We start from the raw sequence: 25,992 nt of genomic DNA, 5'->3' as shown, positions 1-25,992 counted from the left end.
TTTTTTTTTTTTAACTTTTGTCAACTAATGTATGAAAACCTAGATTTTTTTATTTATTGTACATTTAGAACAGATATAACATTTGCAATTAACTCTTTCACTGCCAGACGTTTTCAGAAACGGGATGTCGCCAGTGCCAGCCGATTTAAGCATTTTGACTGATCTTTCAAGACTATGGAAACACACATACTATCAAATGAAAGATTGAACTCTCATCTTTCATCAGAAAAAAAAGTTTGTTTCTACCTTATTCCGTTCTTCAGTAATCAACAATAGAAAATGGTTAGTTTCACCGAAATGCTGTTTTGAAACAAAAAGCGGAGAAAACAAGCTTTTTGTGAAACGATGTTATTTCATGCACTCTAGTGAATTGTACACTTCTTTTTGTCCATGAATGATGCCACAAACACCTAAATAGTGCTTTACTTCTGTAAAACTCTTACCACCAACAATGAAAAAGTGTTTTTAGATTGCAAAATACGTTTATTTCCATTCAACAGTGTAACAATTTGACAAAACAATAACGCAAACTATTTACAAATGTGTGCAACTGTGGTACTATTTACAATTATGTGGATGTTTCAAATACAGTTTTTCTTTTTGTAACACCCCTGTGTGCAAGGAGAGGGAGCAGGATTTGCACAACAGATTAGTTTCACTGCGATGGCACCTTTCACGTGCAGACGTTACACTTTCTTGACGGCCTTTTTTTCCGGGTAATAGCAAGTAGCAGACTGTACCCACTACTCCGATGAATATGCATTGGACTCGGGGCACTCTTCGTCGTCCGATTGAACGTCCGACTGAGCGTCCGCCTGAGCGTGCTCAGTTGTGCTCCGCGTTTTCCGGTGTTAGCATCGCTAGCCCGTAAACCTTTATGACGTCGTCATAGCCGCCGCATCAGCGCTTCCAACTTCGGCGTCAACCTCGTAGTCACCATCATCATCGTCGATGATGATCATCGTCGTCATCAATGTGCTCTTTAGCGTTTGTCGATGCCTTTCGTCTTTGAAAAAAATTCCCAAGTGTGAGCTGCTTGCAACCGGTCGCCATTGTTCGCTTCTTCAGCCATCTAGCTCCGCCTCACGTCTTCTACTGCCGCGTCAATGCTTCCAACCTCGGAGTCACCATCATCATCATCGATGATGATCATCGTCGTCATCAATGTGCTCTTTAGTGTTGGTCGATGCTTTTCGTCTTTGAAAAAAACTGCTCGAGCGTGAGCTGCTTGCAACTGGTCACCATGTTCTCTTCCCTTCCCCAGCCATTGTTCCCTCAAGCTCCGCCTCACCTCTTCTACTGACGCCTACCCGATCTTGTCAAAAGAGAGTCATTGCTGCCATCCAGGGGCCAAAAATAGTCATTAGGCTAACTAGATCTGCTTGAAACTTTCACCACAGCTGGCCAAGGCTTTGCTCCACCCGTTTAAAAAAATAAAAATAAAAAATTGGATGACGTCTTTTAACGTCATTGGCGGCCCTCCGTAGGTTTTTACTTGACGTCTTTTAACGTCCATGGCAGTGAAAGAGTTAATCGTGAGTTAACTACTGAAGTCATGCGATTAATAACGATAAAAAAAATCTTTTGTTTCATTAAATCGTTTAAGTCAGGCAATTAAAATTTTTAATATTAATGAATCGCTTGACTTCAATAGTTAACTCACAATTAATCACAAATGTTATATCTGTTCTAAATGAACAATAAAAAAAAATTCTAGGTTTTCATACTCTTGTTAACAAAAGTGGGGGGAAAACTAATATAAATAGTTCAAATGAATTTTTAACGTTTATAGCCGTCAATGGCAGTGAATGAGTTAAAGTGTAAAATAAATAAATAAAGAAATAAAAAATAAAAAATCATTGTAACTACTGCCTCATTCTTGTCGGTGCACGCTGCTAATTGCACAAACTGCCACTGGCGAGAACTTAGTCCGCCTTTTGTTAACAGCTCAACCTTGGCGGAGGCCTATTCTTTTTCTAAATGGTTTCAAGGCATAATTCAATCAGCGCCCGTTAAAAGTCTTGTGTAAGTTGCAGGAAAAGTGGATGTCACGCCTGAAGAGGCCTCAATGTCTCGTGCCTCCCTCTTCCCGGGTAATCGTATCGCGCAGAGCGTCGGGGCCGACTGTTTTAGTCGTGGATCAGCGGCCGTGGGACAAACCCGAGAACGCCCCCGCCCACTTTTCATGTCAGCGGCATCAAGGGAAAGCGGACGCGATCCAAGAGCGAATCACACTTGAGACATCAAAGTGGCAGCGTGAAAGGCAGGCGAGAGACTTGTTTGTTTTTTTTCCCAGGCAAGCACAAGTCAAGCGTGGCCGAGGAGGAGATGATCTAAGGCCGCCGCGTCACGGAGCGGAAGACGGAGAGCAGACAGATGTACGACGAGGCAGGTCACAGCACATTGCGGGGGGGAAGACACTGAGGAGTGTTTACATTCCTGCCAAACTGATCACTGAGATCAATACGTGCATCACGTGCTCAAGTGGGCGCAGTTGCGGGTAACCGAGGGCATGCAGCCTGGCAACATCACGATGATGATGATGATGATGATGATGACGACGACGGCGGCAGTTAACTTCTCAGCCTGCCCTTCTGCTCACCGTCACTCATCGCCGTTCCGCCTGGCTGCTGCCCGGCCAATCGGATGCTGGCGCCAGACCAAGAGCCCAGGCTGTCGGGACTTGTGCAGAAAGGTGATAGATCACCATAAACAGCTCTCAGCGAGTTATAGGACACCATACAGGTGCAATTAAGGCATCGGGGAGAGACGGATGTCAGCCGGGGCACTGTATTTGTACATACTGTCTAATCCTGTAACATCACTTCTTTTTTTTTCTTCTTTTTTTTAAATGAAGAATTTTTTGATATTTTTTTCAGTAAACTTACTATAATGCATATGAGGGGAAAGGAAAGCCATAGTCACCTATGTACTTGACTCAGTCTCAACAGAAATGCTTTTTCCACTACAGTACTGTTGTATGAAATTCCGTACACATGGATGGCCTACAATATATATATATATTTTTTTTTAAATAAAACCTGTATTTTTTATTTATTTTTACATTTAGGCCTACTACACCTGGTGATACCTAGAGAACCAAGTATTTGAGAACCACTGGGTTAGAAGCCCCACAGTACCACTTTGTTTCAGTTGAAGGACACTGAATGTTAGAAACTGAGTTCAAGTAATGGCTTGGGACCTGTGAGCTTTGTTAACTCATTCACTGCCATTGACGGCTATAAACGTCAAAAATTCATTTGAACTGTTTCTATTAGTTTAACATTTTTTCCATTTTTGTTAAGAAAAGTATGAAAATGTAATGTAATTTAGAACAGCTATAACATTTGTGATTAATAGTGAGTTAACTAGTGAAGTCATGCGATTAATTACAACAAAAAAATAATAATTGCCTGATGAGATGATTATTAAAAAAATTAGGGGCGTCAGGCGATTAAAATTTTTACTCGTAATTAATCGCATGACTTCAATAGTTAACTCACGATTAATCACCATTTTTTTTATATCTGTTCTAAATGTATAATAAAAAAAAATCTAGGTTTTCATACTCTAGTTAACAAAAGTATAATTTTTTTTTTAACTAATAGAAATTGTTACATTTATTTTTTGACGTCTATAACCGTCAATGGCAGTGAATAAGTTAAAAAAAATAATTCAAGCAAATGACCCACAAACTTTGTTCCTGTATTACAGTGTAATACAAAGCGGTAGAGTAGTGCTAAAAGCTGCTCTCATCCATCCAGTCCAAGTATGTTTTTGGACTTTTGATTTGTGACCGACAGCTTCCACTGACCGACAAGTGCGGGCACGCCTAAGCCTCACTGAGGATCTTCAAGTTCCACGTAACGCAACACCAGCGGCAAAGGGTCCGCATGGTGTCATCAAAGCAGACCCCTAGCTCGAAATGATTGAACAATTAGCTCCACGGTTAATTTGGCACCAATGGGGAAGTCCACTTTCCTTCTTGGGCCCGCATGCCGGCACTGTTTGCCTTGGCTCTTGTGACGCCGCAGAGAGGCTTTCACGTCAAGTCGACAGAGAGGCTAAACAAGACGCACTTTTCATGGCAAAATGGTTTCCATCGCGGCATGCTCATCGCCGCCTTTAATCTGCCTGTCGCGCGCCAGCGAGGAGCGAGCCGCCACGCAGCGTGACAGCCGCTTCCCGCTTTTGTCTGCAACCGATTGAAAGGCGCCCGCTTAGCATCTCTTTTTTTTCTTCTTTTAAATCTTACATGAAAGTTAATAATTGGCTTTGGTGCCGTGTTTTATTTACAATTGCAGCTCATCATTCTGGACGAAACGAGCGGCTGCAGAAATTTGTTCCACTACTCACTCAAATGAAAATACAGGCGAATTTATCTTCTTCTTTTTTAATTCACCAGGGGTGCTCTGTAAATGCTTTTTAGGTGACAGGAAAACAGGGAGGCATGGAGACAAAGACTTGAATCCATCATACAGAAGCTTTGTGGTCCCTCGTTGAAAAGTCAAGCAACAGCGTTTCAAATTCAGACATTTAAATGACAAGAGATAATTTTAGATACAGGTCTCAATAAAAGTAGTCAACTAGTTACAAAATTATTTTCAGTGGTTCAATTAAAAAAACTGAAATTCATAAATTTACAACATGGTGAGAATTCTAAAAAAGTTGCTGCCTATTGCTGAAAGCTGACAAAATATCCTAATTGACCATTTAGGGCTATAGTAGCACTATTACGAATAAGTCATGCTACCAACATAGCAGCCATCGCTAACGTTGCCTTGGTTACAAAGCTAATACTAGTTTGGTATTGCAAGCACTACTATTTCGTTGAAGTTGGAACGTGTTCTGTTAATATTTATCACAGCTTTGCACTTTAATACAGTATCTGCATAAGATGAATCATTATGAATGGCATTTTTTGAAAATCGCGCTTATTCACATGTGTGAGGGGCACGGCCTTGGTCAGACTCAAGGGGATTAGTGAAGTGAGGCTATATTTAAATTTTGCTAGTGGTTTAGAAGCCCTTAATGGCTCTGTATAATACGAGGACGAGTTACACTTTTTGAATCAAACAACTGAAAAAAATGAATGTTTCTACAATATTCAAATTTATTGAGCTACACCTGCACAACCAAAAATGTAGGTGACCCACTAAGAAAGCCTGAATCCCAAAAAATTGCATGAAAGAACTAAAAACTGCCCATTAAAATGCTGAGGCATCATTTCAGATGACGAGAGTGCAACGATATTAAGTTAAATGGCTTCCATGTGAAGGATCTTCATGGATTCTGATATCATTGAACTGGTGTCAATTTGTCCATAGACACCCACTAAGAACGCCTTGTGGAGCAAGATGTCTGCATGTTCTGGAGGGAAGAAGAAAAGAAAAGAAAAGGCACATGGATGGCGTGCTTGGCGCCGTCCCGAGGAGAGGAGTCACCGCGCTTGCGAGGAGGCGTCGTCTTACCTTGACAGAGCAGCACATATTCCGGAAGATTCCTCAAAGCCGTCTGCACCACGTCAAAGTCGCTGCTGCCCATGCAGTACATGAACGTCGGCAGGAAATCGGTTGTTAGGCTGCAGGCCAGAAGTGCACGTGAGGTCAAATGTCACCATTATTTGTACATTTGGATAAAAATTCCTTTCATGTCAAATTTGGCTGAATGTGACATTACCGGGGATTATTGTGAATGCAGCGAAGCGCCAGGCTGAATGCAATGTTCCGACACAGCTCCTCCGAGGACGTCATGAGTCTCTGCAGGTCATTCTGTGAAAAGACCAGTGGTGAGATTCTATATTTTAGACAGCTCCTATTGTTGATTATGGGTATTATTATTTTTCAACTTTATTATCTACATAAACACTTGCGGTCTGTTTAATCATATACTACATAGTTTACAAATTCACGTCAATGTAAAGTAATATTTAGGATTTGTTTTATCTTTTTAAAATATTTTCTTATCTTCATTTTAATGTTTATATTATGTTTTTTTAATGTTACTCGTTTATGTCTTATGTCTGCACCAGTCATCGAGACTAGACTAGTAATGTGAAATGTATTCACATACATGGCAAAAAAAAAACGATTCTGATTCTAATTTAGATGACAGTCAAGAGGTTCTGGGTTTGAATTGGAGCTCAAGCCCTCCTATGTGGCGTTTACAGACATTTTAAAATATATAATATAGAAAATTTTAAATACAGGGTTAAGTGGTAGAGGAATGGGGTTGCAGACAAATTTTTTCAGAGTTGATGCCTCTTCTAAAACCGCAATTATCCACTATTGGCGGTCCAAAAACAAAAAGGTGACCGCATCTTCCAGTCAAATGATTTGAAAATGACAGCACCGGGAAAATGTTACTCTTCTCTGGCGTTGATCCGTTATTAACTAATTTACTGCCAATGACGGCTATAAACGTCAAAAATTTATTTCAACTATTTCTATTAGTTTAACATTTTTTTCCATTTTTGTAAACAAGAATATGAAAACCTAAAATTTTTTTATTGTATATTTAGAACAGATATGAAATTTGTGATTAATCGCGAGTTAACTAGCGAAGTCATGTGATTAATTACAATTTATAAAAAAAAACGCCTCAGGCTCTAATTTTTAACAATCTTTTTTTTTTTAAAATGAATTTATGGCGGCGAATGAGTTAAAATGAAAAGATCTGACGTTCAAGTCATTAACTTGTATAATCTTACTTTTCCTACACGTTAGCATGTGTGACGTAACTGGTAAGCTTGAATTTTTTTTATACATGTATGTTTTATTTATTAATCGTTGTATATTATAAGTTGAGTGATTTAGAAATGCAGTCCACATTTACCTATCATGTTTCACCAAAGTAAGTGATATGTAGGAATCCACAGATTTGTACACCTGTGTGGCAGAATTATGTTGTCATGGTAAACGTTTACAAAACGGCACATCAAAGTATTTAGTACATTTATTTGTAATAAACTGCCTTCCATATGAATTAATGCTTCATTTCCCTTTACCTTAATAGCCTTTAATGCATAATAGATCTGATATTATTTGTTGTAATAAAGAGTGTTTGCTGAAAAGTAAATTAGAAAAGGACCATGAAAAAAAAAAAAATCGCAAATTAAATTGCAATTGCAGGATTCCTTATAAAAAAAAACAACAACCTGCTCATTCTTCACCATCTTTCATTATGCCATCATTAGTCTTCAAGAAAGGTACAAGTTTATTTATGCATTTCATTAGCTTTTTATGTTTATTTCACACCGTTTTCAGTATGTTATTCATTCATATTGAGTACTATAGTTATTCCCTGTAAACTGCATTTTTGTTCATATTTTGAGCGTCTGGAATGGATTTATTGCGGCTACATTTCCCATTATTATTATTTCCTATTATTTCTTTTGCTTTAATCACTTATAGTCTTACTGAAAAGGATTACTCATGAAAACCAAGGTTCCACTGTACTATTAAATGCATTGATACAACGCCTCCCCCAATTATTCACATTAACTAAGAGAAGCCTGGCTGCTACTGCCTACCACTATGTGAGGAAACTCTCTACGTATGTAGGTCTTAATGGTTAATGGTAAATGCAATTTCATATTTTAGGTGCATCTATGATTTGCCAGGTGAAAATGTTGAAGCCAGAGGCCTGTTCTCTCTTCTCTTCTCTCTCCTGTTCTATTTGCTTGGTGACTCACAATGAAGTATTGGATGATCTCCGGGCTCCTCCTTGACTTCTCATCCACCTCCGTCAACACTTCCAACACGTCTGAAGAGGAGGAAAAAGCAAAAACAGCCGCATGAGTCAGCGCCAACCAGCCTCATGCGGCGCTGTCTCTGGCCAAAGCTGCCGAGTCAGCCTCACCCTCCATGGCCTCGCCTCTCGAAATCTTCCTCAGATACGTCGTCATGTCGGCGCCACTCAGCGGAACCGACGCGGATATGTTGACCAGAGGGAGGGAACCGGCCGCCATCTCATCTGGAGAATATGAATAATTAAAACTGGCATCTACAGGGTCATGGATTTCATTATAAATATGATGAAAGAATCTTTCAAATCTTACCATCTCCATCTTCTGTCGAGACCTCTGTGGAGGAGCTTCTTACAGGAAGAGTGAGTCCGGCTAGTAGAGACTTCAGCTGAACCAAGTCTGGGTTTTCGGCACTCATGCTCCTGTATGAGAAGATTGGGGGGGAAAAAGTAGTAACTACTGTAATACAGAGTAGTACAGACATGTTCAGAAGTCTAAATACTCTGGCAGAAGTTGTGACATTTTGGGCATATTTTGTTAAGATGTTGAGAAATCGGAGTAAACTGACATGACTTACTGCAATATATCAGAGTGCCTCTGCAGGTACGGGATGGCGGCTGCTGCATCATGGGTAATGTACTTTTGTGTGAACTGGAGGAACTTGTTGATGAAGACCAGAGGGGAACGACTCCTCTGAAAGTTCTACAGGTCAGAAGGAAGAACCATTTTAGAACTGCCTTAAACCAAAAGATTTCACATTAACAGTGTTTTACCAACCTTAAGGACCTTCATGAAGGACAGGAGGCAGGCTTGAAGCGCCCTCTGGTGGTTAACGTGGAACACGAGTGGCTGCAGGAGTTCCAGGATAGCCAGTACGTTGCTGAAGAACATCATGTGATTCTGCTGCCGGAATTCGCGAAAGTTGAGGTGAATGCGGCCGTGAAGTAGGCCTGCGATCATGGGCAGGTGCCTGGATGGGAAGAAAGAATAATTGTCAATGTACATCATATAAACTAAACAAGTGATGAAAGTTGGTGGGGTTTCTTACCTGAGCAAGAGGACAGGATGTGACACGGCCAGTTTGCGACAAGCGAGGTTGGCGTCAGAAACGCGTCCCTCAGCAGATTTGGATTCCGCCACATCGGCAAGCAGCGTAACCAAACGGTGGACCAGCATGTCAAGCTTACAAAATGATGCAATCATTATTTTGTTATTCATTTGCTTAAAAGAGAAGCCCCTAAAAAAAAATCTTGACAATATGTTCTATGCAGCCCTACTAGTCTAAATACTGTATTTTGGTTACTATTGGGTAAGTGGAATATGAGTTAAGCAGGAAAATGCAGCAGTTATCAGAAGGCGGCCATTTTGCCACTTGCTGTTGAGTGAAAATGACATCACAGTTGCTCAGGTCTCAGGTAACAACCAAACACAGCTCAGCTTCAGAAAACAGGTGAGCTGTGATTGGTCGTTGCCTGAGCCCTGACACTATGATGTCATCTTCAGTCGACAGCAAGTGGCAAAATTGCCGCTCTATGAAATGGATAAAAACAGCTGGATTTTGCTGCATAACTCGTATTCCACAATAGTAATATTAATTAGAAAGTCGTGTTTGGACTAGTGAGGTCACATATAAGTTAATATTGTCAGAAATGTTTAACGTTGACTTCCACTTTAAACACACGTCAGGTATACATACACCCGATGAAAACATGCTACATTAGAGGTATGTCCACCATTAAATAATAATAAAAATAATAAATTTTATTCATATAGCACCTTTAAAAATATGTTTACAAAGTGCTTTGAGAGACCAAGTAGAACATAAATCCCAGACAATAAAATGCGAACAAATTAATCAAAAATATCAATAAGAACAATAGTAAAAATAACAAATATAATAGAAAAAGATATAATATATACATTATACTAAAGCCAGATATTGTAATATGCCAGTCGAGTAATGTGGAGGTTACCCTCATTTAAATCAATGGGGGAAGGAATCAGCTTAGGCCAATTTTGGAATATTTCATATTTATGTATCATTTATTTTCCATCACTATTGGAGCTTGTGTCTGACTCATGTAAACAGATTCATAACAGATATGAGTCATTTGTACATACACAGTAGCAGTCCCCACAATAGATGAAAATATGTTAAGTAGTGACTATATATTTACTATCTATATAGACATATTAAGGAATCATGACCAGCCCCATTTTCTCTTATTAACCTTTTCCATAATCCCAAAATAGGCCTGTTAATGAAGCCACTTCACCTTACAGCTGCTGCCGTCTGCTGTCCCTCCACTGCTGAGCGTGCCCTCGGGCAAGGCGACGTGCTGGATGACCTCGGGGAAGTGGAGGTAGATCTGCAGTAGCAAGTTCTGGCAACGCTTACTCATGGCACTGAGGCGAAAAAATCAACTGTTACCCACATGAAAAATGACCACCCACTTTAATCCTTCAAAAAGAGATGGGTTGAATATTGGTATTAATGTTGTAAACTTTTCTAGCTTTACTGATCACACGGCACGTTCCGTTTTTGTGTCAATCGACAAGTGACAACAATTGGTACGCATTAACACAAAGTGAGTGCATGAAAAGCAACAACAATGTTTGCCTTCATGTCTGCTGCAGTTTCATGGAAATCCTCTTAAGGCCAGCTGCTCACAGGGCGAGAGCTCAACTCCGCTAACGAGACAGTTTATTGCAGCCAGAGCGACCTTGAGCGCCAGCAAAGAAGCGCTTGTTTGGTGGTGTGTAATTGGAATCAACAGCAGCTTATCTAATATAACATACACTCAAAACAAGGCCGAGTGTTTTGTGTGTGTGTGTGTGTAAGAGAGAGAGAGAGAGAGAGAGAGAGAGAGAGAGAGAGAGTCTGCATGTTTATCTTACTGTTTTCACCAGCGACATCTCAGCTGCACTTAAGGAAAAATACTGTAATTCGCCAGCTAATTTTATTTGACCTTGGCCAAAGTTTCCTCATTAAAGTGCTTTTAATAAGTAGAAGACACATTTGTGAAAAGGAGGGTTGGGTTCCACAAAGAGTTGCACCCTGATCTCTGACAGCGGCTCACAACACAGGCGAGTTGAGCGCTTGAGCCTTAATCCTCTCGGCTTCATTATAACAGCACTGAGCTTTTAAAGAGATCACCGTGCCGACGACTTCTGCCGGTTTTAATTTCACACCAATAGACCTAATTATCAGGGTTTTTCCTGGTCCGCAGCATTGCGGCTTGACAGAGGAGAGGCTGCAAAGTTCAGTTCATTGGCAACGGGGAAGGAACATCGGGCACAATTTGGCCCAAGTTAATCAGCAGCAAGATAATAAAAAACATACTCACTGGCTGGACTAATTGGGGAGAACAACAATAGACATCCAATAAAATTCAATGCAAGATCTGTATTATCAGTTTTCAATGACATTGGCTGCTGCTTTCAACCATTTGCTTAATTTATTGTGAATTTGGGGGGCAAACTATTTGAAAGCGCTCTGTAAAACAAGAGCACAATCTTATGCCATCACCACCATGAAAATAAATACAGGTGCATCTCAGAAAAGTTCATTTATTTCAGTAGTTTAATAAAAATTAAATAAATATTATCACTAGCATCGGTCGGATGGAATGGAATAAAAATGCTGTTTACATGTAACAGGATTGATTCCAATCTGCCTTTCACATGCTCCCCTAAATTAATCAAAAAAGCCATTTTACAGCCATGTGTCATGCGGAGATCATAACGTTATTAATCAAGATGGAGTTAATTTGTCTATTTAGCACAATAGTTGTTGATTGTTTTAACACTTTTATTAAAGTAACAAATTTGCTAAAAACAAGCTACAAGTAGTTTAAAAAAAGTTTAAAAAAACATTTACCGGTGTTTAAGGAAATCACTTTTTAAAATCCATCTGTGTGATGCCTTTCTTTGCAAATACCTCATTTTATAAAGTGGCCAATATATGTACTGGTGTTTTTTTTTTTAGGGCTTAATTTAGCTGTTGCAGTTTTAAGTCAGGTGCACTTTGTAGTCCTGAAATGACAGTCATTTTTTACATTAAAAATCATGTTGACGGTTTCTAATTCCTTGAGATGAAGGATTTTGGGGGGTGGGGATGTGGGGGGTTATTTGCTGTAAGGTACAGTATAATCGCCAAAATCATGAAAAAAAAAAAAATGAAATACTGAAATAAATGATCTTGTCCCACAAACTGTAACTTGGCTTACACCCATATTATTTTTAAAATTCATTTTTACAAAATAATTTACATTTACAAGGGAATCAATTCACCCAAAGGTTTTCATTTAAAAGATGCGACGATTTAATGTATACCAGATGATACCAACCTGTCCTCCCACTTCTTGGTGCAGCTGATGAGGTATTCGGACACCTTTTTAATGTTGTCCAGGTGGCAGTTGCAGTAGGAGTGGAGCAGCGGCAGCCGGGCCTGGATCAGAGAGCAGGATGCCTCCTCCTCCTCTGCACTATTTTCGCTGCGACAGTTGAGCTCCAACTCGGCCAGAATCAGATCTACCATGCTGATGAGCTCCTTGGAACTCAGCCGCAATACAAACTTTTCTGTTTTCTTCTGCACAGACATCAAGAAAAGAAAACGTCAGATGTTTTTTTTTTCCAGAGGTGGCAAGTGGATTCCTCTGATTTTAGAACAGACTTGAGCGATCTTCTGGTCGCGTCCTTGCCAGATGCGTGGGATGTGGCTGCACGCCCACAAGAAATCCAGAGCTGACGTTGGGTCCAGTCTGAAATGCATTTCACAGTATGTTCAACATACAACATACACTGAACATTATGTCATGTTACTACTTGTACTGTACTTGTATTCTTTTCGCTTGCTGAGCAGAGCGTTGATACACTGCAGCAGCATGGACCAGTTGGATTGATGCGTGAGCAGGGCCAGAAGGTAAGGTCTATAGGCCGGAGTGCCTCGCGCCTGAGACACAGGAAGATGCATCAGGGAATATAACCCCTGTGGTGGGATGCGCAAAAGGTAAGGCTCTCACCTTGTTGAGGGCAAACAAAAGTTTCTGCTGAAGGTCAGGACATACGGATGTGACCTCGGGGTCCAGATACTCTAACCAATCCACCAGAAGACCCGAGCTCAGACCGGACTTTGTCACCTCAGAGCTACATGCAAAAGAGACCGATACATTAAAGTTGGTGTGGCCTCCAACAAAATATCAATCCACCACAATATTAACAGAATCAAAAGGGAAACACAAAATTTAATTCTTACTTTTCAATTACTTGTATACATATAAATTGGTCTCTTGAGTGCCAGCCCACCCGTGAATTGTGAAATTAAATAACCAAGTAGTAAATATATCATGTATCAAAAGTACTAGTGGCATTGGTCTTAGAGTCAGTGAGTACTCAATAGTTGTCTCAGAGTACTGGTATTGGTATTTGGTTACTTAGTCCCCATCGACTACCCGTGTTGTCCTGAATTGCGGCGCTCACTTTGTGTTAGCGTCCGGTTCTTTCTTCACCACCCGCTCCTCACTTTCCTGCAGTAGCAAAGAAATAACCATGGCAACGGGGCCAGCTGTCCCATTCTGGGTGCTAACGGTCATCAACAGAGACAACAGCTCTTCCAAGTATGGAGACTTGGCCTCCATCAGACCTTGTAAAACTGAAAATAGACAAATACAACAAAAATGTTCAGTAGTAGCACAAAATAAAAGAGGATCACTATTGACAAACTATCATTACAACCTTTTCCAATAAGCTCCGCCTCTGCATTACATCTCTCTCCGGCCTTCAGCATGGCTATGATGGCTCTCAGTGGCACCTCGGTGTCGCTATGATACACCAGTGCCTCAGCCAGGTGGAGGAAGCCTGAGCGTACTGAAATAGGCAGCAAAAAATAAATAATTAATACCCACCCATCCATTATCAACACTGCAGGATACTGTTGAGGAAGTAGCTGGAGCCTATCCTATGTGACTTCGAGCAGATAAAATTCTAAACTGGTGCCCATAACTGAAACCAGTGAAGTCAGATGATTGTACCACTACACCAACAGTGACTCACTTGGGGAAAAAAAATCATTCATGTAAAACATTCAGCATCTGAAAAAAACTCTCACTCACCATCGTTATGCCGATGTGTGTGAGAGTTTTGGCCAATAAAAGACTTGAGTAGAGTCTTTAGCGGGCCCACATCCACTGAGGGATTGTCAAGCCAGATGAGCATCTCAACGTTGACTTTGAGGAATAAAGAAGAGAAGGAAACGTCCTGCGGCACTAGGCGCTGAGGGCAGAATAAAATGTCAACACAACAGAGTAGAATACGTAATAATAAAGAGTTAATTAGCACGAAAACAGTACCTGGTAGAGGTGAAGCTGGCGCATGAGCGGGCAGGCGAGTGCGTGGTTGTGGTGCATGGACAGGACAATGGGCCCGGCGTGGGTCGATGTAAGCAAGGCGGCGATGCCCTGAAGGAGATGCAGAGCCAGCCCGGCCTGCTGAACCTGACCCTGCTTAGCCCGCATCAGCTCTTTAGCTAGAGCCTGCTGCAAGGCCAAGGAGAGCTGGCTCGGGGGCGGGCCGGGCCAGCGCTGTTCTGCCTTCAATGGGAATATCTGCAAAAGAACAAGTCAGTCGGTTGCCCGCTAAGAAACAGAACAAATCAGCAGAATCATGTTCACATTGAAAAGCCCACTGGAAAGAATTCCCGCTGAACATTGCCAAATTTTTGCCCAGTTATGTCGCAAAAGCAGTGATTTGTTGAAATGTTGGAAACATTTTGACCCAAGGCAAGTGCTTTCAAGTTGCAAATATTTTGCAGAGGTCGCTGTGCCTCACCTTTATAACTCGGCAATGGAAAACAATGGCAAGAGACTTAGTGTATGCCCCAGCCGATCCATGTAGTATGACAGCTCATTATATGACGTTCACATATATGTTCGAATTTGCCCTTCACACCACAACACTCTAATAAAAGTAAGCACTGGTTCTAAAAATAACGGTTCAGATGTTAAAAATCCTACATATGCTGCTTAACTCACAATATGATAATAAGAAGGCATGTGTTTCCTACCCGCAGCATCAAGCCTGTCAGGTCATCATCAGGGCCGATTGTAGGAAGCTGCGTGGCTGCTCTCATCTTAACGGAACCATGAGGGGCTTCCACTGTAACTTGGGCTTTACTTGTTTCGGCAGCATCTGTGGGAGGGAATGTCAGGATTTAGAATATTTTCATTCATTCTTAACAGTAACATGTATTGAAGTTGTACACTAAGATGAAACTGTCTTCAGCGAGAGAATAAAGCCACCTAACCTCTTTGAGGTGGAAGAAAGGTACTCAGCAATCTGTGGAAAGCGTGCCCCCCGGTGGCACCTCGCTCGTGTTGCACCTCCACCAAGTGGGCCATGTAGTCTGTTGCAGAGGAAATCCCCAACCCCACCCCAGTGTAACCAACGACAATATAAAATAGGGGAAATACCTGCAGCAGACTCTTACCCTTGTCCATAATGTTCTGCTCCAGTGCCCGTGGTTCGACAGTGACAGCTTGGTCCAAGTACTGGAGCAGTTTACTCATGCTCGAGACGGGAATTCCAAACGACTGCACGAACAGTAGCAATTGCTCAGGCTCCAGGTCTTGCAAAGCTGAAGGTAAAAGATACATATAGGAGGACGTGTGTGTTTACAACAAAAACTCACACTGATAAAAGGAGCTACACAGTTTGATCAAAGCATTACCTGCGTCCACCAGTCGAGGCACCTCGGATCGAATCATCCTCAATTTCAACCAATCAGGAAGCAGCAGGGCCTCCTCTGACGTGTCCACCAGGAAGGCAGTTGGCAAAGGTTTCTTGTCAGGGAACCAAATGTCCAAAAGAGAGTAGAAGTCACTCTCTCCTGCATTATGGTCACAGAAAATCACAATTTATTCAAGAAAGAAAGAAAAATTGCTTATAAACACAGATGTATGAAACGACTGTATTATATACTGTATTAGTGTGTGAACCTTGTGACTGTGTGAAGACAGAGTAGGACAGTCCTATCCTAACTGCCATCAGAAAAAGCAGTAGGATTAAACTTCTTCCTAATCCCTTTTGAATTTGAGTTAGTATAAGTATGTTGTTGTTGTTGCTTTGATTGTTTATTGTTTGACAACCTTGCTTTTTACAAAATATATCCCTCATTCACTCAAATAAAAAGCACGATCGCCAAGGTCATTTTATTTATGAACTACCTTTAGGTGGGCCCAGAGTAAGAAGGATGACCATCGCATGGACGACAAGGATGTGCATGGTGGCCGTCTCTCCTGTAGTCCAGCGCAAAAACACCTGATCTTGAGACTCCGACTATTTAAAAAAAATAATAATAGGGAAGGGGGGGGGCACGTCCAGCAAACAGTAAGTCAAGTGAGAAAGGCCAAACTTCATGTGTGACGTTGAAAGGGGGTTTATACCCAGCTGTACAGATCCTCGCCATCTTTGGTCTTCCTCATCCTCCTGATGTAGGCGGAGAAGATCGAGAGGAATGCGCTGAGGACAGCCTCTGACTCGGGTCTGCAGGAGTGCTTGGAGAAGAGGTTGTTCATGATGGTGGAGCGCTCCACAATCAGCCGGGCCACATCCTGCAGGAGAACAGCAAGCTTGCGAGAACATATAGACTAAACTCTAACTGGCGTGTGCCCCAATGCTTTTTTTGTGAATTGTGTATATCATGTTGGAACCTGAATGATTACCAAAGCCAGGTCATTGTGAGATGCCTGCTCCTCCACTGGTGCATACTGCGACAGGTAGATGAGATAGGCGCTGATGGTCTGAGGATCAGTCTCCATGTGTATGGCCTTCGTTGGATGTAACACACAAGAACGGCTTTAAAATGAAAACTTTCCACTGATGATGGTGTTAAATGTTGACAAGCTATTGATGTGGACCTGCTGCAGGGCAGTGGATGTCATGCCTCGGACGCTGTCGAACATGGGGAGCTTGGGGAGGTCCTGCAGCAACCATTGGTAACCCGGCAGGAGCTCGGCATCGGCGGAGTCTTCCTCCATGGGCTGGTCCCGTTCCTCTCCGTCCTTCAGGCCTCCTTCAGTCAACACCAGTGACAAGCCCTGCGCGCGAGTGTTAATTCAACGATGAAATTGGGTTTGCAGCGCAAAGAGTCTAGGAGTGAGTGATGATACGAGAACTACCTTCATTGCCAGGACTCTCGAGGCCACCTGAGAAGAGCTGAGACGACGCAGGAAATAATCCAGAACTTCGCAAGTTGTCTGCTCATCGGCTTTGGGACCCAACAAAAGATCCTGAAGCCGTTCGAGGAGCTGCCTTTGTTTTTGCTGCCTCTGTTGGGAACAAATTTAAATTAATATTGGGTGCAAAAATGTCAAACAAGAACAAAGAATGTCCTCATGGAAGTAGAGTACTTGTTTTTTCTTGGCTTTCTGCTCTTTGCTTCCTCCCTCGTCATCATCATCTATAAGCAGGCCGTCGTCCGCAGCGTCGTGCAGCAGGAATTCGCATAGGCACTGCACGGGGAGCACGTCCAAGGACCCCTCGCTTGACTGGACCAGATCAGCCAACCACGGCATGGACTGGGAGGAAGCCTGTGAGAGGAAGTTACAGTATATTAGAGTGGCAACACTGCACAAGCCTTGTATAGATGCTTATCATTTTTAAGCTCTTTTCCATACCGTTTCATATGATTTTTTTTAATATCTTTAATATTATTTGTTATTCAGCATGCCTGCTCTGCCTTGTGTAGTTTTCCTTGTGGCGATGTATACACAGTAGTGACCCACCTAACAACCCTACCTACCTGTCTTTGTATGATGTTGAGCAGGAAGTCCGGGTTGCGGCTACGGCACAGGAGATGGCCGAGGCGTAGGGATTGGTTGAGGGTTTTCACTTGCTCCTGTACCTGAGGTGGAGGTCGACGAGGCGGACCCCTGGCAAAAACAAAACATGTCATGTTAACACACTGAACTTACTACTGAGTACTACTTACTACAGGGATGTGATTTGACCAAAGTGAAATTATCTGAAAATTTAGCCGGGGGTCTGGGGGCCGCTGGCACCCAGCTAGGTCCAGTGCAGTGCCCTGGTGGGGGGACAAGGGGCCCCGGAGCTCATGGGTTTTCCGTGTTTTTAAGTACTTTCAATGCACTCACATGACAAAGAAATAGACAAAACAACAGCATAAATTTTCAATGTATATTGAACTATCCCATATAAAATGGCAGTTTTAGTCAACTCAAAATCAGTCACATTCAAAAACATTGGACTGCCTTTGCTTTTAAAAACTATCACAGAATATCATCATATCTAACTAATGTGATTACTAAGTTAACACATAAATAATGTTGAAGAGTTCAAATTTCATGAACAAATAATTGTATCATGACCAAATGAAAAGTAACTCATATTAGAGCATACCACAAATGTCTTTGTTATAGCAGAATATGTTATCTGTCGGAGTCATGTGCATACACAATGAACTACTACTACTATATATAAAAAAATAAAAATAAAAATAAAAAATCGGAAATTTTTTTTTTTTGGGGGGGAGATAAAAAAAAAGCGGAATTCCGCGAATTAGCGGAAAAATCACATCCCTGTTACTACTACTAGTTGGGTTGTGTGATCTTACTGCGGGTCCAGACTAGTGAGCTGGGAGAGTAGCAGGCTGTTGTTCTCCGTGATGGTCTGTTTTGTGGACGCGGCGGCCAAGTGGCTCTCGAAAGCCAAGATCTCCTGCTTCTCCCGCTGTGAGATCTGCAGTTCACGACCGATCATCTCCGTCTTCGTGTCGTCGTCCGCCACGGTGCAAGGTGGGTACGTGTAGTTGCTGTGGAGGCGTTGTGAACGTTAAGGGTGCGGTGCTTTAAAATAAGGAATAATTATAGTTATTAGAAGGAGCGCCTACTTGGTCATAACCATCTCCATGAGCATTTTCAACGTCGGGTAACCATCCCAGGCAGTCAAGCCTGCAGAGGACAATGATAGGTGAATAAAATGAATTTAGTTAGTTAATTAGCATGACTGAGCAAGTTAGAGAGTATGTTAGTTAGAGAGTGAATAATCAACAAATATGGTGGGGGATTTTTTGTTTCCTGAAAAATGATGCCCAATGGCAGCAATGTGCATATTTGTATCTCAATCATCTTGCCACTACAGAATGCAGAGGAAAAAAAAGTCAAGCATAGTACCTATTTTCTGTGGATTGAACGCAGCAACCACCAGCAGCAGAAGCCATGCTTTCCAATAAAGGGTTGATATTGCCAAATTTGGCGGCTGGTACCTACAAATATTTGGAGTATTTTGTTATTCTTTACTGCAAACACACATGAGTGCTTTTAAAGTCAAGTTAAGTACCCTGCAGGCAGCTGAATGTTTTCTGGATGATGGTATGTGCACAGATTGAGCACGGCGTCAATGAGCTGGATTCGCTCTACAACCAAAACCTCCAGATCTGTTTGACAAGAGGAGAAATAGTCCACAACCACGTGATGTTTTTAAGGGCAGATATTATGAGAAAAATGACATTTTAATGACAAATCGTTAGGCCTCAGGGGTGCCTGCACATTAAGTGTAAAATTAAAGAACCAACTACTACAATTTTAACTTTTGTGCTGCTGGGAAAATTAAAATAGTGACATCAAGGAGGCTATTTGTGAAGAAATCTCAAAATAGGCATTTTGGTATAAACTATCTATTTTTGTCACACAAAAAAATCATTCCTAGCGACATGTGGACCCTTTTGCCAGAGCGGGTCACATAATACTTGATGACATCGCTCTGTGAAGTTATCAACACAGTGGCGGTGGTGGGGGTTAGTAATTGTGTCTGTCCATTTCCCACATGCACACAGTGCAGTGTATGAAAGGCTGCGACCACAAGTGAAAATGCTTTTAATGTCTCTACAGGAGCTCTCTGTTTTTTTCTCCATAATCTCGGCTCTGTTACCACTCTAGTCCAAGGTTCAGGCTCCACGCCCGGTTGTCATTGTAACGAAAGTTAGACTTGCCATTGGCCCAGCAGCATATGGGGCAGGGTATATTGTCACTAACATAGAAGACACCCTGGGAACCGTTTTAAACTAAAAAAAAAAAAGCACATTATGTCTCCTTTTCAAGAACAAGTTAGATGGTAATCGCTCACCGTCAGACTGAGCGCCAGCAGCCCTCTTGACCAGGTGATCAGCGAGCTCCATGGCGTCCGCCGGGCCCAGCGGCAGATCACGAGACAGCCCGATCACCAGAATTCGCATCAGCGTGTCCTCCAGCAGGGGCACCTCGGAGCAGAGGCGCAGGAAAAAGCTGAGGAGCAAAAAACAACAACTCAGTCTAGTGCAATCCGATCAACAGACAACCATTTGCAACTCACTTCCTGTCGCTTTCTGGCGGCCAATTGTCCCACTTGTAGTAGGTCTCGGGTTGCTCCGTAAAAAGCACTTTGTGAAGACTGCGGAGTGAAGAAATATTGGAAATTTGACACGCATGTTCTTACAAACATTCTCTGAGACAATAATACGCACCAGTGCACGTAGTCTTTGGCGCCTACTTTGCTGATGGTGGGAACCACCGTGTGAAGCCACCACACGGCATCCCGCTGGATGGAGGCGATCTGATTCTGGAAGGACCTCAGGACCTCCAGGTCTGAAGCAAAACATATGCTTCGACTGAAAAATGTAACATTTCCTAGTGTATATGGTATGGCCAAATATTACTCAAATTTTTACGAGATGTGTATAAACTAATACAATTCAATGATAAACATAAATGTAGAATTTCTTTATTGGTTTACATTTTTTGTTTTTCCGTCTTGAAGCATGACATTGATTAGTAATGGAAAGGCATTTTATGTATCAAAATATGCCAAAACAGTCAATCAAGAGTGTGCCGCATGCATTTGAGAGGAAATTCACATAGATTACATAAACTGGAAAGCAGATTTTGGCCATGGAAGAAAGCAATATATATATTTTTTTTAATCACTGCATCATCACATATTCAACATTTGTGAAGACTTGTGAGATTTGTCTTCATCAGTTTGAATATATTTTTGAAAATGTAATCAAACAATCATTTTTGTCCCAAAAGGAAGCCCAAATAACTCACTCTTCTTCTCTCCTTTGTCCCATGCAATGCCAGCTTCTTTGACCTGAGCGGTGATGCCCAACATCATGGAGACTGTAAGCAAATCTGTCACCTGGATGACAAAGCGCTCCTACAGGTGAGGAGAGAACAAAGTCGAACTTGAGTATAAGAGTAAAACAGCTTAACAGGAATCTGGGACGAGACACTTACTTTGAACTCCATGTCCACGTAGGTGGCCTCCTTCCTCTCCTGCATCAAACCAAAGCAGAAGGACTGGAAATTGATTTCGTGTTTGGTCTGCTTGATGATCTCCCTCAGCAGGGCTCGCGAGGCACGGAGGTAGTCGTCCTTGTTGGTGAGCAGATCCTGGAAGACCATCGCCAAGAACTACAAAGAAAAACTGTTTATTTTGAGCCTCCTTCCAATATGTCACTGTAGGGCAATTTAAATTTAGAATTGAACCACCTTTGGTGCCTGCTCGGGGCTGTGTTGCAGCAACGTGTGAAGATTCTGCATGTTATTTGGGTTCCTCGCATTGGACAGTTCGTTGAAGATGACCAACTTGACCATCGTGGCCAGGTTGTCTCTGTGCGCATTCAGCAACTCCCTACTCATGCAACAATCAGCAGAAAGCCTCAATTAAAGCCATTTTTCAAATTTAAAGCTACCAAATTTAAATGTACTAAGAACCAGATTGTGTGAATCACCAAGTACAGTGGTACCCTGACTTATGAGCTTAATCTGTTCCGCGATCAAGCTCATAAATCTATTTACTTGAAAATTAAACCATTTTCAATTAATTAAAATGCCACTAGTCCATTCCAGCCTCTCCAAAAACAGCACATTTTATGTTAAGAAAAATAGTACCACTGTATATTGCATATAGCCACAAAAAGCAAAAATAAAAATAAACTTGAAAAAGTTGTAAGGTTTGCCACTCATAAGTCAGGGTACAGTAACACTGTTTGAATTTGTGAAAATCAATGAAATTACATGAAATGAATGAAATGGTGAAAAAGTGGGTGCACAGACCTGACACAGAGCATATAGTGGTTGAGGAGCACTTTGGGCTTGAGTCGGATTTTGATCAGGTTGGAGATAACCTCCATGTCGTCCGCTCCATGCGTACTACAGTTCATACATAGCGACATGAGGAGATCCTGCGCCGGCCGAGTCAACTATACCAGAGGACAATTGGCAGAATAAAAGATACAACTTGCCATTTACTACTACTCCACATTTTACAGCAATGGATGGGAAAAAACACACAATCAAAATCACGTGTTTAGTTTTTCTTCCTTGTGGGTAATTTCATTGTAGTCAAGAAATATTATGAATATAGCAATGTCAATTGGATGATTTTTTTTCCCAACACAATTGCTTCGTAATTGTACTTTCTTGTGAGCACCACACAGTGACATTCAATTCAACCATCCATCTTTTTCGTCCATTTAAACATTAACCATTTATTTAAATATTATCCATTTATATAATAGAATAACTAATATGCTTCTTGAAAGTATATAAGCTTTTTGTTCAATTAGACAAGCCCAAATGTGAGTAAATTGAGATGAGATCATCAATATAATTTAAGTATTGTTGTTTGGATTGGATTGGTGCCGTCAAGATTTTTATGTAAAATGGGTGCCTTGGCTCAATAAAGCTTGGGAAACACTGATGTGCATAACTTTGAAAAAAATCTCTGTTCCTCTGAAGTCATAAATGAAGTAACTGCACAAAAAGTGCTTCTGGAAACAAGCTGTCAAAATCTACCTAAAATATACCTACATAAGGGCATTTTCATTTTTCAAAATTTCAGCCGGTTACAATGTTTCATTGAAAGAGGAATTGGCAAGCTGTCACATGTCAGTCTTGCAACGTGAACAGCAGTAAGTTGCACTAATGAATGGTATGGCACTCTAATATTTCTAGATAGTCTTTGACGTAGTGTGTTTTATGACAGTTATGATCACAGTATGAATGGATGACTTACCGAGCTACAACAAACATTACTGTTTATAAAGTGATCATGTTGCCATATGAATAATAAATATGACAACCGGTGTTGCAGCCCTCACCTTGGGGTTCTGGAGCCACATTTCAAGCCTCTGCACAGCCATGAGTCGAGCCTCTTTGTACCCGCACGTGGCAGTCAGCAGGCGCAGTAGATTCCGTGACACGTTGTCCATGGGCTGCCGGCGGTTGAGTTGATCGCGCAGGACATCCAACACGTAGTCCTCAACACTCTCCGCTAGTTCCTCATACCTGCGAAGAGACCGAGAGTGAGCCTTGAAAACGCCTCGGAATGAAATTTGATTGAATTTTACTTTTGCGCCGATGTATTTTACTACCTTGGCATAACCTGCCCTTCATCCTCGGGGCTAAGTTTCTCCTCCGCTATCAACAATTCCGCTCGGCTATCGTCCTCATCGGGAGTTGATGGATGAGGGCTGCTACCTAAAAGAGGACAGGAGTTTAGGGTTGTTCCAGCATAAAAAAGAAATAAAAAGCCAGATCGTTTGGTCAGTACCAGCACTGAGATCTCCAGCGGTTCGGCCTGTGTCGGCCTGCAGTAGCATGCTTTTGGGGGGCATCTTGGTGCAGAAAGCCGTTTGAATGTTGTCCACAAAGTTCTTGCAGTGAGAGCTGTCCACCCAGATTCTCTCCCCCAGGGAGTCTTCAATGTACACCTGAAAAATTGCATTTTATATTGAAATCTGCAAGTATGAGGAAATCACTTATTTTCCCTTATATTAGTTCAATATGAACATTTTGTGGTGGAGTTTGGGGGGTTTAAGTTTAAAAAAAATGCCCTAAAATAACTACTTGCTGTAACACATATGCATGCATAAATGCATTTCTCACTTTGACAAAAATCTCTGGCCAGTTCTCGTCTTCTTCGTAGGCGGCCATCAGCAGATTGCCGGCCAGAACAGACACCAGGGAGTTTCCCTTTGCTTTAAAATTAATGGAAGCATCTCGGCGCAAGAGGCTGCACAAGGCCTGAAGGAAAATATGATGCCACAAAAAGAAAGAAAAAAACCTAAATGTTCAGTAATCAAGCATTCAACTTCAGACAATTGTGTGTACAAGAACAAATAAAGCCAATACCTCTATGATTCCTTCTGTAGCAAACACGTTGGGTTTGATCTTAGCCAGGAACATGAGGCTGAGATACAGCGTGATGTCTGGCTTGGCTCGGTTCATCTTGAGCTGCTTCACCGCGCCACACAGCAGCCCCTCTATGCGCTCGTCGTTGCCCTCCGACTCGGCCGCATCGATTTCATCCAGCAACAGCGCCGGTGACACTAGTGCGTGTGCAGGAAGAAAAAAACAACACACATTGACATACATTGCTGGATCTACAGTGTGTGGTTTATTTGGGGCTATTCAGAATATTGGTGGCACAAGCGGGAAAATTGTCACAGCAGCATAAAAATAAAAATTAAAAAGACACGGCTATCTTCAAATAAGAATCATACTTCTTGGAAATGTGAATAAACAACACGAGTGCAGAGTAAACAAATAATATGATGTAGCATTGAGCAATTGGACCAGCAGAGTATATGGCATTTGTAAGCATTTAATTTAATCTAAGACTAACTGCAACTGTGAGTTACCTTCTATAGGAATAACTGATGGTTCCTTAATAGAAGGTGATATTGCCCTCTTGTCTGCAGTCGCAACATCAGCAAGACGTCCAAGGGCACTGATCGGGGGGGTGGTGGAAAGCTTGGGACGCTTGGTGAGGCTGGACAGACCCGATGAGGACGGGAGGGCGGAGGAGGTCTCTCTCTTGCGGTCGGCAGGTAGAATGGCGGTGGCCGGCTTCAAGAGGACAGCGGGTGCTTTGGAGTCGCCACCCTGGTTCTTCGAGCCCAGAGCAATAAAGTCCCCGGGCGGGGGATGGCCTGGGACAAGAAAACGTTTTTATTGAAGGTCGTTGGTTTTATAAACATTTTGACAAAAGGGGAATTTTTACTAAGACGAAGAACTTATTTTCCTACTACCTGAAAAGAAAAAACATATACTTTCTTTGAAAGTCATACACTGCTACTATTGCTCTATCTATGCATTGTTGTGTCGGTTGAATTATCATCTGAGTGGGACAGTGTTGCCGAATGCCTGGACAAGGCTTTTTGTTTTGATGAGTGTAACCTACCCGATGTTTTTGCAGCACTGGGGCGCCGCAGAGCTGTAGGCTTTGGACGATTCATCACGACCAAGTGTCTCAAATTATCACAGCAGATGATCTACGCGTCCCGTCATATGTTAGGATGCTCTACGTGTGACAGAAGGATAAATTAATAAGGTTAGTTGAATGTCAACCACTGGTCGCGCATCTAGCAAACCAGCAGTGTCCAGAACATCGTAATAACGTCGTCTTATTGGATCAGACCTTAATAACATGAGCATGTTCGTTTCTTAATGACATTATTTGTGCTAAAGCCCGGCTAACAACTAACAAGGCTAACTCACAGTTACGGGGAACTGGTGGCAACTTTCGAGTAAGCGGTGTCGGTGGTGAGAATTGAATCTGAAACTACTTAAAACGTTCCCCAAAAGTGGTTCTGATTAGTAGCTCATTGTGTTTTAAAGTTGTCGCTAAACGACAAAAATGCTACTAATGGGAGAGCCCAGTTTACAAAGGCGTCTTCCTCGCTAAAGCAAACATGTCGGTAAAGAGCATGGCATTAACATGCTGCCACCAAGCGTCAGTAGTGTTAACTGCGTAATCCCGCACATCACATATATAGATAGTACTTTCATGAAGCTTCTTTTAATCTATTCGCTGGCTTCTGGATTCGGTGAGCAAATCAATGGCACGGACTAAAAAAGAACTACATACAATGGAAAATACAAAGGAAATACAGTTTTGATGGACGTTGTCTGCATGCGAGTTGTGACGTTTAAAAAGTTGTATACAGCTTTGGAGAAAAAAGGTTAATTAAGAAAGAAAAACACAGTTTTTTGGTTGTTTTTTTTTTTTTTTTGTATTTTGACCATTTTTTCTTTTCTGCAAATTAATGTTCTCTATGGCAACGTTTGTATTTGCAATTTGTCGGTATAGAATAAAACAAAAATGTTCATTTTACTCAAACATATACAAATAAATATAATAATTTTAGAGGTCTTTTTTTTCCAGAGCCGATAATTGAATTATTG

General features: G+C 41.7%; 1 protein-coding gene across 1 annotated transcript; it reads right to left on the bottom strand.

The window, feature by feature from the left end:
• Positions 1-5,089: 5,089 nt before the first annotated feature.
• ints1 (integrator complex subunit 1) lies at positions 5,090-25,489 on the bottom strand. Its single transcript, XM_077558797.1, has 48 exons — positions 25,306-25,489; positions 24,989-25,108; positions 24,447-24,737; positions 23,938-24,134; positions 23,692-23,829; positions 23,357-23,516; positions 23,178-23,283; positions 22,905-23,091; positions 21,859-22,004; positions 21,292-21,433; positions 21,037-21,213; positions 20,848-20,956; positions 20,265-20,385; positions 20,114-20,191; positions 19,889-20,046; positions 19,103-19,199; positions 18,937-19,028; positions 18,654-18,714; positions 18,378-18,575; positions 17,547-17,676; positions 17,155-17,334; positions 16,924-17,073; positions 16,663-16,842; positions 16,468-16,572; positions 16,189-16,356; positions 15,970-16,081; positions 15,474-15,632; positions 15,234-15,380; positions 15,051-15,149; positions 14,811-14,935; positions 14,098-14,352; positions 13,861-14,020; positions 13,484-13,615; positions 13,229-13,400; positions 12,772-12,895; positions 12,586-12,701; positions 12,423-12,510; positions 12,097-12,338; positions 10,024-10,153; positions 8,796-8,929; positions 8,525-8,717; positions 8,325-8,449; positions 8,060-8,169; positions 7,861-7,974; positions 7,694-7,764; positions 5,680-5,771; positions 5,472-5,581; positions 5,090-5,370 (listed from the first exon to the last, which is right to left on the bottom strand). Exons 2-48 carry the CDS (start codon positions 25,041-25,043, stop codon positions 5,258-5,260), a joined length of 6,549 nt encoding a protein of 2,182 aa, XP_077414923.1. The 5' UTR covers positions 25,044-25,108; positions 25,306-25,489; the 3' UTR covers positions 5,090-5,257.
• Positions 25,490-25,992: the final 503 nt, after the last annotated feature.

Source organism: Vanacampus margaritifer, chromosome 2 (genome assembly GCF_051991255.1).
Source record: "Vanacampus margaritifer isolate UIUO_Vmar chromosome 2, RoL_Vmar_1.0, whole genome shotgun sequence".
Lineage (NCBI taxonomy): Eukaryota > Metazoa > Chordata > Actinopteri > Syngnathiformes > Syngnathidae > Vanacampus > Vanacampus margaritifer.
This window is presented reverse-complemented; position numbering and strand designations above follow the sequence as displayed.